The sequence below is a fragment of the Otolemur garnettii genome, unplaced genomic scaffold (assembly GCF_000181295.1).
Source record: "Otolemur garnettii isolate 467f Iridium unplaced genomic scaffold, OtoGar3 scaffold00107, whole genome shotgun sequence".
Classification (NCBI taxonomy): domain Eukaryota; kingdom Metazoa; phylum Chordata; class Mammalia; order Primates; family Galagidae; genus Otolemur; species Otolemur garnettii.
The window spans coordinates 393,564-407,196 of record NW_003852502.1 but is presented as its reverse complement, the minus strand read 5'-3'; the positions used below and the strand labels follow the sequence as shown (position 1 = coordinate 407,196).

Genomic DNA, 13,633 nt, shown 5'->3' with positions numbered 1-13,633 from the left:
AAAAATTTTTTTATTATCATTGCAATTTTGGTGCTTGTTATTGGTGTATTCAAGAGTTCTAATTCTTTCTGATTGAATTTAGGAAGATAATGTGATTCTAGGTGTTGGTCCATTTTCTCCATCTTTTCAAATTTATGGGCATAGAGTTCTTTGTAGTAATCAGTGATGATCTTTTGTGTCTCTGTGATATCTGTTATTTCTCTTTATTCCTTTTTAATTGAGGTTATTAAAGATATTACTCAATAATAATATTATTATTAATCAATTCTCTCAATAAATGTGAATGGCTTGAATTGCCCATGAAAGAGCTACAGGCTGGCTGACTGGATAAAAGGGCACAAACCAAGTATGCTGTTTTCAGGAAACAAATTTAACTTCCAAGGACAAAATAAGACTTAAGGTGAAGGGTTGGAAAACTGTATTTCAGGCAAATGGAAATCAGAAAAAAGCAGGAATTGCCATCTTATTTGAAAATTCCTTAGGCTTCAAACCAACAAAAGTAAATAAAAAGATGGACACCATAGACTGGTCAAAAAAAACAATACAATGAAGACATTTTAATACAACATATCTCATGCACTAATTTTGTTTTATAAAGCAGTTATTTCTCATAAAAGTTATTCATATCAGCATGTAATGGTTCATTATATTTTTTATTAGATCAATATGAATTAGATTTTAAAAGTTTGTTTTAACTTTGAATGTATTAAATATATGTAGATATAATGCACATATAAATTAAAGCTCTTTGGAGTCCTCAATATTTTAGTCATTTTTAAACTTTCAGAGGGATCCTGACACCCTCAAATTAGAGAATTTCCAGAAAGAAATAAGACATAGTAGTAGTGGTAATAAAAATGAAATGGAAGAGATTAAATGGAAGGTAAGAAAGAGACAGAACTGACAGAAGTTAGATAACCAATAAATGAGCGAGGGGGTAAGGGGAAAGGCAAAAAGAAGAATCCAAAAGTTCAGCAAGGGTGACTTGCAAGAATGACTGGTTAAGACAGAAGTAAATAAAAGATGAGAGTTTGGGGGTGGTAAGAAATTAGTTTCAACACAAATTAAAAGCTGGTCAGGCAACCAAGAAGAGACATCTAATAAATGAAATAATAAAGCCTGAGATATAATTTGACAATTAGGTGCACAGGAATGACCAAGTCTGTTGGTACCCTACGTAACAGAGCATCATCTTGGGCATAACAGTAGATAGGCATGACTGTGAATGTCTGGGATCACTTGTCACCACTTACTTGGTCAAAGGCTGTACTTCTGAAAATATCTCTTATACTGCCAACTATGGAAGTTTGGGGGTTATATTTAGTTTTATTCAGTGGCCTTTTATATTCTTAGGCATGTCTAAAGTGCTATAGACAATTAGTAATTTCAGAGAGGCAATCTGGTGTGGTTATAAGGAAACCACATTAAAAAGTGAGAAGACTTCATTCTCATTAATCATTTTCTCTGAAGTCCACTTTATTTAATTTATAAAATGAAGAGGATATACGTAATCGATAAGGCTTCTTCAGATCTAAAATGTTATGAAACAGCTATCAGTGCTCTTATCATGAACCAATATAGATACTCAAGCCTCCAACTCAGATATCCTTTCCAATTGCAGTATCTCTTCCAATTGATGCATGCTATTGTTCCTGTGGAAAGCAGGGTTTTTTCTTAATTTTAGAAAGCTCTTTGGGATTTGAAGAAAAGTCCTAAATTGATTTTACCTGCCTAGCACCCTTCAAAATTTTGCAAATTTTAAGTCTATTCTGCCTCATCCCTATACCCTAACCCAACCATCACCTTTCCAGGCTTAAGAGTTCTATGACTGTTTGGTTCATCTTAAAGACTTCCCTATACCATTGACCTTTAAAATTGGCCGTTTTTAGTTTTGCTTCAATTCAACTGGATCTTTCTTGAAGTTACGAGATTAGAGAAGAATAAATGACCACAGGTAGGATAATGTTATTGCTAATTTAAAGAAAACATTCCTTTCCTGGGGTTTTTGGTAGAATGTGTCAGGTTGCTATTTTCATAGAACAATTTATGAAGAAATACAGTGTACTGCAGGGCTTATCTTTCTCTTTACCAGCCAAATAACTCCTTTTTTGCCCAGTGAAATTTTATACAACACCTCAATACACGTGCATAAAACAGACCATAATGCACAGCTGCTCTGGCTGCAGATGCAGATGAGCAAAGCCCAGCAGGGCAGCCCCTCCTCGCACCCATGCAACCAAGACCCCTCAGGGTGCTTCCCAGCAGGACATTATCACTTCATACCATCTTCAAATACTACAGATGCCAGTATGAGCAGAAGAATCAACGCTCCAAATGAAATAAACCAATTACTTCAGAAGGTCTCTTTACTACAACATCAATAAAACATCTTAAAATTAATTTCTTCTCAATTTATTCAAACACATAATATAAAATAGATTCATAGATTCAAATTTGGAAAACTTCCCTTTTATAAGCAGTCATAGAATGAAGGCAGCATCACCATAAATGTATTAGCGCAGCACATTGATTCTTCCTATAATAGATGTCAACACAGTACAGGTATCAAGCACCTTGGCAGTAAAATGGATCCAAGTTATTTTTTATTGCATGTTTGCTTACACATCTGCTACTTCTGGGTAGAGCTAAATCTTACATAATGAGTTAAATTCAGTCATCGTCCCATCCACTGAATTATAGCCATGAATTGCCTGTATTTTCCTCTTAGTTAATCTTCCAGAAACCAGAACCTTAACCTTCCCAATTTGTCTATGTACTGGAGCACATATATAACATTTGTTTTCTGAAAATTTAAATCCTCAAAAACAAACCAAACATCACACTTTGTATCTAAGAAAAACAAATAATTTTTGTGCTATGTATAACCCAGGCTCAGATAACTTAGGATTATATAATGCTGCAAATGTAACAACCATCTTCCAAACTATTCTGTTCTTGTATCTATAATTAAGCCTTTATTTTAGAAAACTTAACACTGAGAAATTGATTCTCATAAAATTAGGCTTTTATAAGGTTCTCCCTCCCTGCCTAAAAACAATCCACAAGGACTCTAAATCTTAAAAAGAAACTATTATCTTGGACTCCTTAGTCCAGAATAATCAGTGTCCTTATTCCCTCTCTACTGTACTCTATTGCTTAGTGCAAACTGGAGAATGTGACATCCAAATTGAAATATTGTATTTGAGCAGGGCCAGCTTCAAGCAGACCTCAAATACATTCATAGCCTGATGAAAAAGGCAACAAAAATGGAGAGAGAGCTACTGCAGCAAACACAGAACTCTGGCCATTGACAGATCAGAAGTGATGACTGATGCTCCTACTTTAAACTCATCAATACCATATTTAAAAAGCAGAGTGACAACAATATTGGCAAAATCTTCTAAATTCTCAAGTTTATTTTTAATACATTGCCCATAATTTTATAACGCAATCACTCCTATTTTCCTTTCTAAGATTATTCAGAAGAATCGATTCTATTTAGCCTCAGCTTAGTAAGTTTTTCCTCTCACACGTTTTTATGTAAAAGTTACTAAAATCACAATTCTAAAAATCTTTTAATCATACAAGCATTATATGTGTAAACTATATTAAAGAAATCAAACCCTTCTTATTCTAGGATGATCCATTACCAAATCTGTAAGAACTCTTTCCACAGCTATTTCTTTATACTACAGAAACCATAACTGTGGAAAATGCATCTCAACTCCATGATGAGCTAGCATCCATGCTTATTCCACATAGGTACTGCCAGTGGTCCCTGTGGTGTCCTTTCAACAATGACAAACTCATCAGGGTTGCCAAATGCTTCATAGAAAACCAATAAATCTTGTATTGCACGTTCCTCAATCTGAAAAAGAGGGAGAAAAGGAGACTTCTTTACTTTTTAACTTATAAATGAAGCAGTTTTCCAATTTCCTTTTGAGGAATTACCACTTTCCATGGATATAATTAAATCAGGTATCCTCCTATTTCCTTAGCCAGGAGAAAGCTTGAGGCCTGAACTTGAATAATGAGATAACCATCCTCTCTTGAATTTGAATCTTGAGAAGGAAAAGAAATTGATGATGGCTGTGATGGCTGCAAGGGTGTGTCACTGCGGCTCTCGCTCTGCAGGACAGTCCCGTGTTGCTCAGGTGCTCTGAGTCCTGATGCCAAGCCAGCTAGTGCCACTGGGGTCCAGACCTGGTTCTCTGATCTCTTAGCTAAGTCTGTAGAACTTCACATGCCTCATATAAATTCTCTTTTCCTTTGGTTAGCCAGAGTTGGTATCTGTTGCTTACAATCTTAGATCTGACTAATACAAAAACTACATAAAGTGCGAGAGGTTGCCAAGTTTTTTACTAGTCACTTTTAAAATCTAAAACAGTCCAAATATCACCAAGGTTAAAAATACAAGCTTTAATATATTAGTCACAAATTATCCTGAATACCTTCAATTAATATTTAAATTGCTAGATCCCTCACTTTATTTTTACATGCCATTTATATTTTTATTTGGTAGACAGAATCTCCTATCCAAAGCTAACATGACACGATTTTCCTAAAATCTAAGGATGAAACGTAGCATAGTTTTCCCTGAATCTAACTGTAATAGGTGTGCTAGTTACCTGAATCAGAGCCAAGGGCTTTTCCCGACTTCTGATCAGAGCTGCCTCCTGCTGTAGCTCCTCTTCCACGATCGAGGCAAATGTGACCGGGGCTGCCATGGAGGGAGCCATCACTGAGGAACACTGCCAGGGACTGAGAGTAATAATGAGCTCACTCACCTCTGTAAACTTCTGCATGCAAAATTTCCTCTGAAATACTCTTTAGCAATGCTATTCTTTCATAAAGCCACCTCCGCCCCACCCAGTGACCTACAATATAAGGGGAGCTAGCAGCTTTTGCAGAGACTACTGAATGATGAGGTAAGAAATAGCAAAAAGGAGAAATAATATTTTATTTAGATCAGTGTTAAACAGAAAATTTTGGAAAATGCCAGAAAATGGGGACACACCAGAAGTAAGGTAACTGAACAGAAGGGTAACTCAAACTACGGGACAGAGAGTAGTCAGGCAATACAGCCCACCCCGCCTCACAGTAGTCTCTATTCTAGACGTTCTCTTTTAATGTTAAATAACAAGCTAGTTTTGGAGGCCCACAATTAATCCCGTAATCTTACTTGGGACTGTCTAGAAGTGGTGAGTCTGAAATGTGGCTGCCTTCTGGTCCTGGGATGCCGTGGCCAGAGCATCTGCAAAGTAAGCATCAAAGGTGGGGATTAAAACTCCTGTTACTGTCAGAAAACTGCTTGTTCACAGGTCCAGAGGAGGCACACAAGCTCCGGACTCAGGACACAATGAGCCCCATCAAGCTGACCCTTAAAGTTATAGATGAACAAAATAACCTATAGATATTTGCACAGTCTTCTGTATAAAACACCATAGAGGAAGATCTTGCAAAACATGGTTTATCTAATAATATATAATATACAAGATAAACCAAATATGCAGAAAATTAATAGCCAGATTTTGTAGGCAACTAATACACATTGGTAAGTTGAGGATTTTAGATAGGACAAAACAAGCTAGATGAGGACATATAAAACACTGCAAACAAATTTAAGACAATGACTAAGTTACACTAAGCTTAAGGACTACAAAAGTCCCAGTGCTTGGTCACATGAGGATAAGGAAGCCTGAGAAGGAGTGGGGTAAGGAGAGGGAGGGAGGTGAGAGAGAGGGGGTGAGGAGAGAGAAGGAGGTGAGAGGGAGGGGTGAGGAGAGGGAGGGGTGAGGAGGGGGCAGGGGTGAGGAGGGGGTGTGATGAGGGAAGGGGTGAGGAGAGGGAGGGGGTGAGGAGAGGAAGGGGGTGAGGAGGGGGTGTGATGAGGGAGGGGCGTGCTAATAAGGGGGATTTCAGAAGACAATGCAGGCTGTGCTGATGGTGGGATTTTAGGGCTATTTACATTGCTAACTTTCTCCGTTTATGTACCTCTCTCCAGAGACTAGACTAATCCAACGCCCTCTTTGTGAAGTGAGCAAACTGAAGCCCACTCGGGATTAACAAAGGAACAGCAAGTGGCGCCCCACTGCTGGCTGCAGACGCCCTCACGCTCGGTCACTGGGCTCACGCTAGGTCACTGGGCGTGCACAGCAGGTGCTAAGAGTCAGGAGGATTAAAACTGCCCCCCGCCCCAAAATATTCTGGTACAAGAGACTTCTTAAAGTACTTAAAAGTAATGACAGAACAGGTGAGCGCTGTAATGAACATCTACACTAACAGGTACGGAGTTCCTTGGATTCCGAGAGGAAATCCAGGTGCTGGGAGGACAGTGTCTGTGCATCAGTGCTGCAGAGCCAGGCAGGGGACCGGTGTCTGGCGGCTCCTCTACCTGGACTCTGGTGACCTAAGTAAAGGCAGCTGTGCTGTTCAATAAGCAGAGAATGACTAGATCCAGGTAAGGAGCAGATTTAAAATGACAAGGCAGTTACACAGAAACAGTAGGGGCAGATTATAAAATACGGAGAGAGGAAACGTGGAGACCTGACACAGGGGAACAAACTCACTGAGAGCCTAGGAACTCGTCTACATTATGACATTTACTCTTTGAAATACCCTGTGAAAAAAGCATGTGTTATTTCCATCATACAGATGAGGAAACAAACTCAAACAGTATTACATAATCTGCCAGATTCAGATGAGATAATAGCAGAAAGGTAACAACTATCCAGGTCTTCTGACTCAGGGCACAGGGTTTTTCCATTATAAATAGCTGCCTTTATTTTTACTATTCCCCGTTAGTCTGAAATACGTGCCATTTCAACTTTCAGAACTGGCTCAAGTATCACCTCTCTCCTCCTACAGAACTTCAATCACTATTATGAAACATCGCACACTGTTATTATAGTTTATACAACTGTCTTAACTATTAGCCTGTCTCTCAGGGCACAGGACTCCATCTCACGCCTCTCTGTATCTCAATGTTCAACAGAATTCTTGGACTATAGTTGTTTATGAAAAAGTAATTAGAGAATAAATGATTGAAACAGAAATTCAAAGGTTTTTTTTTTTTTTTTAATATGGGATAAAGAAAAGCTGAATTTTGGCTTTTTTTTAAAGTTCCTTATTTCTTTAAATTACTGATAACTTCTTCCAGATCCAGGTACTGTTTTTAGTAAAATATGAAATAAGGTGAGAATAGGTCTAGGTATAGAGTTCTAAGGATTTTTTTAGAGAGTCCAACTCTGTCACCCTGGGTAGAGTGGCATGGAGTCATAATAGCTCACAGCAACCTCAAAGCTTGCACTCAAGCGATCTTCCTGTCTCAGCCTCCCAAATAGCTGGGACTACAGGCGCCCACGGCAACACCTGGCTACTTTTTCCTATGTAGTAGAGATGAGGGTCTCACTCTTGCTCAGGCTGGTCTTGAACTCTTGAGCTCAAGTGATCTGCCCGCCTCGGTCTCCCAGAGTGCTAAGGTTACAGGCTGAGCTACCATTCCCAGCCGGGTTCTAAGTTTTAATGACACTCTATGACTCAGAACCCGTTGAATCTTTACCTGACCTAACACCCAGAATAAGAGAAATCCCCAGAGTGAAGTAGAGGCTGACCTCAACCCAGGAGAAAAAGGAAGTCAGGGAGGTGAACTAGAAAACTCTTGGGATAAACTACACCAGAATGGCAGGGAAATGAAGAGAAACAATTCCACATTCTGACTGAACAGTTACCCGAGACAGAGGCTCCATATAAACTTGTTGGTTAAGCCTCCTGGCGGTTTTTAACATCAGTCCAGGCGCAGATTAGAAGCCTTCTAAGTATTAAGACACAACACAGGGCAAACATGGGCAAGGACTCCAACGGTGCTCTAAAATCACCCTCCTGTTCTAAAACCAACCGAAGGGACTTTCAAAGAAATGCAAAAATATTGTGGAACCAATTATTTAATTGCTGAGTGATAAGAATACGATCTCATTTAATCCTTGTAATGCCCAGTGTTCAGAAATAATGTCACTGGTTAACAAAACTGAGTATTGGGACAAAAGCGTCTTATACAGATAGGTTTTATTAAATCAAAATGAAGCAGTTTAACAACTTACGTTATCTAACGTTTTACAATTTATTCCCACTTTCACACACACTACAAGACAGAAGCTCACATACACCTGCATGGTAGGTGTAACTACTCTAATTTCTCCTCTGATGAAACTGAAACACAGACAGGCTCAGAAAGGGCTGTGATGTGAGACCAAAATACGTCTGTCCTGTAAGAATATAACTCCAAAATTCTTTCCATTAATGGTTTCTCTATAGACAATTTCATTTATTATAAACTCATCCTAACAACCTAGAGTTAAAATTTCATCTTAAAACAAAGCAAATTTCTTAAATAAAATAGACCTATGATTAAAAACATACAAAAACATGCTAAGTTTTTAAATAACAAATACAGCATTGTTAAAGTTTAGATATTAGCAACACAGGAAAAGACATCTCAGGAGAATCTGGATAAAATTTTGCCTTCATGAAAATATTAACCAAAAACTTCTTTAAAGACTTCTGTTAAAAAAACAAAACTAGGCTCGGCGCCTATAGCTCAACCGGCTAAGGCGCCAGCCGCGTACCCCTAAGGTGGCGGGTTCGAATCCCCAGCCCGGACCCGCCAAAACGACGACGGCTGCAACCAAAAAAAATAGCTGGGCGTTGTGGCGGGCGCCTGTGGTCCCAGCTACTTGGGAGGCGGAGGCAGGAGACTTGCTTGAGCCCAGGAGTTGGAGGTTGCTGTGAGCTGTAATGCCACGGCACTCTACCCAGGGGGACAGCTTGAGGCTCCGTCAAAAAAAAAAAACAAAACTAAACAAAAAAAAAAAACTTTGATTCACGCTGAACAACATTAATATTGTCAAATTTAGATGTAAAGATGACTAAATTAATTTTTATTCATATAGTTGACCTTTTAAAAACAAATTTGCAATAGCTTATTTAAAAATTTTCATGTAAGATTAGAACTCATATAACAATGATTTGTGTCACATAAGTGGTTTTTCTCACTAATTAGAAATACAAGCTCACATTTTCCATACAGAATTACACACAGGGGCATTTAAGTGAAAGGAAACACATTAAAATAAAAAAAGAACATGCAGTAACAATAAACAAATAAACCTTGCACAAATCCCCCTTCTACACTCAATATCTTCAAATGACCTGGTCACTCTTGCCCTAGCTTTGGAAAAAACACATTTTTGTACAGTTAAAATAAGAATGTGGAATTTGTGGAATTTCCTGAGATGGCCCTACAGTCCTGCCACCCTAACTCCTGGAGGACCCCAGTGCTCCTGTCTCCTTAACTCCCCACTATCTGCTCTGTTGGCACTGCCCAGTCTCCTCTCTTACTTCTTTGAAAAATCCCATCCTGCGTTCAAAAGCTTGTGACGATGGAAAGGATTAATAATTAAATGACCTATTTTTTCTACTGTTATTCACCTGGCCATAAACATGATGCTGAACTAGTTAGAACTTTATGCACTGAAACAGCTCAAGCCCTTCTTCCTCAATGAGGTCTCCTCCTCTGCACATCATTAAATGCGTTAGGCGTTTAATCCTGTTACTCTGCGACCTCTTCAATGCTGTTATTCTGTGTTATAATTTCATTCTTGTTCTGTCATTTAGCTTCCATACAAGCTTATCTACCACCAACTGGATTTCAAAGACATTCAATTATATTCTACGTTTATATGTAGTATACATCCAGCAGAGGCCAGTATCAGGGACCCATAATTTGCTGAATTAATATTTATTTTACAATATTTTATACATATATTTCCTTCTTAAAAAAAGATTACATATCTTCTATGGTTAAATAAAAACTGAAACTCGAGTTATGTTTCTTTTCTCAGAATCTGAGATAGCTGCGGCTATTCAGAACGCAGCTATGTAAGAGCCCTGATGTTACAGCGCACTCTAGTGACTGGCGATGAAACCACAGCTCCTTAATATTTTAAGAGTTTTATGATAATTATCCAAAGAAAATTTTATACTTCCAGCAGACATTTATATTTAAATGTAAAAATATTACAAAAATAGTGAATGAATTTTCTTACCTTAAAATGTATCTCTGAATGGTGTGTAATGTAGCTCACTACACTACAAACAAACGTTCCCTGAAACAGGGCTACAGCTTTAATTCCTTTACTCACGTATCAGCTGGCTGAGCAGATACTACATGCCAGGAGCCATTCTGACCAGTGTGAAACAATGAGCACAGACAGTTATACTCCTTGTTCTCATTGAACACATAAAGCCATGAAAATACCTGCACAGACAAACATGAAGAAATCGTGCTAATAATAATCCTAACTGTGCAAAGTCTGAGGAAGGACAAGAACTATGAGAACCAGTAATAGGAAACGGCTCCAGTGAGGGAAGTGAGACTTCTCCAAAGAGCCCGACTGAATAGAAACTGAAAGACTAAGAGTCACAGTCAATTAGCTGCAAGGTAAGGAGGGGAAAGAGAAGCGTGCACCTGAGAAGTAGGAGAAGGCTAAGGACACAAAGAGCACGTCACAGAAGGAAGCTGAGAAAGGTGGCAGGAGTCTGGCTGTGTATGCCTTCAAGGCCCTATCAGTGATTCTAGCTTCTATCTAAAGCAGTGAGCCCCGTATTTTAAAAAAAACACACTGGCTCAATACAGTGGAGTAAAGGCTATGATGACAGCAGTCGGGAGGGCTCAGGTGACAGAATGCCATCCTCTGAACAAGGGTGACAACACTGGAGATAAAGGTGAGCACATGGATCTGAGCAATCCCTGGGAGATAAACCCGGAATGCTCTAGTAATGGACTGTTAGGAAGAGGGAGGTCTTACCGACTGGCAAGGACTATTCACTGAGGAAGAAAATTCAGGAAGACGGGGCTGTTTATGTATTGTTCATATTTTTGTTTGATTTGAGAGTGGTATAAGAAAAACATTAAGTTTGGTTTTGAACATAAAAGTTGAGGTGTTTCTGATCATCCCAATAGACAGAAAGGTCAGAAGAACAGCTGAGTAACATGTCTGAAGCTCGGGTGTTGGATGTGGGCAGGAGACAGTGTGAGTCTTTAGCACACATCTGATAACTGCACTTATGCTCAGAAGACGGGAAGTGTGAAAAGAACACACAGTGAAATGAGAAGACGGCCTGTAACTGAAATTCAAGTATGACAAGTCACAGGACAAGTCCAGGGCATTGGCACCACCAAGGTCACTGCTGAACTCAGCTGGACTGCTCAGCTCAGTCACATGGCTGGAAGCCAGAATGACCTAAGAAGTGAGCCCTTTTGAGAAATCTGTGAAGGGAGAGAAGAATTGGTAATAACAGGGTGAGTGAGTGCTGGAACAAAGTATGTCCAGACCACAGGAGAGACCTGAGCACACTCAGAACCAGATGGGAAGAACTTACTTAAAAAGAAAAAGTGGAACACACACAAAAAAGGAAAGGAGTAACGAACAGCTGAAGGTTTCTAACCCAGGGAAGGGTAAGATGAAGCACTGGCCCCGACGCTGGCCTAAGGGAGGAGACAGAACTTCTCTATTACAAACAAGGAAGGGGGTACGAGGAATGTAAAGAGGCATGTTTGTGTCACACAGGAGGAAAACAAAGAAGCTGCGAGTATTTCCACCCAAAAACATGATCTACATACAGGACGTCGCTTACCATCCTCCCAAAAGAACCAACAGTATTCTTAAGTGCTTATGTCAAAAGGACTATTTATTACATTCAGTTTTAAAAATATTATATGAAAATGAAACTGGGGTCATCATAAAGGATACCAAGTATTTTATTTAAAAAAAATGTAAAAACAATTTTATTAAAAAAATTTTTAAATGTAAAAAATTTTCATTTCAGTAAAAAAAATTTGGGATAGAAAACCTAATAATGAGAGAACTATACATGGTGACTATTCTAAAACATTTATTTTATTATAATTATGCATATTATATCTTAATAGAATATATAGATATATATATTAGAGTGTACCTATGTGTAAAAAACGGCACTAAAATGTAAACATAAATATCATTTTTACTCTGAACATTTCATAATTCTAAGAAATTATCTGTTTCTTAGGAAGGAAATGAATTCTTTTATCTCAACATCTTTTTAAGAACACAACTTACAAATACTAGATAGTTTTAAATTATTCAGTTCAGTAATTTTTAGTTTACCATAAAATGCTCAATAAACGTTTGTTGGTATTTCATTTTGTTCCTGAAGTACATTTTTGAAACTAATAAAGAGCATATATTCAAGTATTTTTAATACATTGAAGATTGCTAGCCTGTTAACTTGTATTATCAGGTTTATTCATTTTAGTAATTTAAGAATAAAGCTCTAATATCTCTGTTTAAATGAAGAGTGCTCTTGGATAATGCCAAGAGAAGCTGATTCAAAAAAATCATTTTTAACTAATTTAATTCAATCAGAATTTCTTAATTTTGGATAATTAAAATGTAGAAATAAGCTGAATGTTGATTGTGACATACTTTTTCTTCATGATGCTGTATATACTTCTATATATATACTTAGTTATTTAAGGTTTTTCTTCTCTTTGGGATTGTGCCTCGACACAGGTAGAGCTATGTTCGTTTTAGTCACCACTACAACAAGATAAAGCAAACACCAGTAAATATTTGTTTGCCAATTTTCAGATTACAAATGTCTTACAAACTTTATATTTATTAGCCTATCATAAACATTAAAATTTCATGTATAAAAGCAGTATGAAAAAAGGCTTAATCTGTTTTTTTATGTTAGAGCTCCATTTAAGATTTTTACTATAAAATAGCATTCCACCAGTAAAAGTGATTGTAAGGGTAAGGAAGCAGACCAGAGATGACTTCTTAAGATCCTTTCTGATCTCCGAGTGTCTGTATTACGTGTGTAAGAAAATGGCTCAAGGACTTTGCCCCTAAACATTCATCTCAGCAATAAGGAAGCCAGTCACAGTATCAACAATGAAAATATCTAAACCTCTCACCTACCCCAGTAGCTCCCAATGATGGTCCGAAGGCCCTGACAGTTCCTCAGAGCCACTTACCCAGCAGGTGAGGTGAGGTTAAACTGGCATATTTCCCAGTCCCCCATCTTTGTTTTAGTCAGAGAAGCTGATACCATCTGTTTGACACAATGGAACTGGACATAAGATTTCATTTTTGAAAAGAGTTTAGGAAAAAAAAGTGGTTTGACAACCAGTGAAATAAAGGTTTATGATTAAATAAAACAAAACACTGTGTGGTCACAACTGACATTTTTAGTTACATCTAAGGATTAATATCTTCAGGAGCTATCATTAGTAGACATAAGAAAAAAATCTCCATTTAGTCAAACTTGGATTTTTTTCCTTCCAACACTGACCCACCTAAAACCCCACAATGCTCCCATTTGAACAGCAACTAAGGGAATTTACACGCCATGCTGGGGAAGCTGTTCTTTTTTAATATTGCTTTTAAATTATAACTAGATTTTCATGTTTCATAGAGGTATTAAAAATATGAAGCATGTGTTTGAAATGCACTGAACTTTGAAAACCACCATCAAAAGGAGCTAGAGGAACAACTGGAAATACACAAGGATCCGTCAACAGACACACAGA

General features: G+C 38.0%; 1 protein-coding gene across 7 annotated transcripts in view; it reads right to left on the bottom strand.

The window, feature by feature from the left end:
- Positions 1-3,387: 3,387 nt before the first annotated feature.
- IBTK (inhibitor of Bruton tyrosine kinase) overlaps positions 3,388-13,633 on the bottom strand; it is an 82,019-nt gene continuing 71,773 nt past the window's right edge. For all 7 annotated transcript variants that reach the window (XM_023517257.1, XM_023517261.1, XM_003796731.3 and 4 more), the window contains exons 27-29: positions 5,183-5,254; positions 4,629-4,761; positions 3,388-3,868 (exon numbers count right to left, since the gene is read on the bottom strand). In XM_023517257.1, the coding sequence (XP_023373025.1) occupies positions 3,737-3,868; positions 4,629-4,761; positions 5,183-5,254 (337 nt within the window). In that variant the 3' untranslated portion in view covers positions 3,388-3,736. The remainder of the gene's footprint in view (positions 3,869-4,628; positions 4,762-5,182; positions 5,255-13,633) is intronic.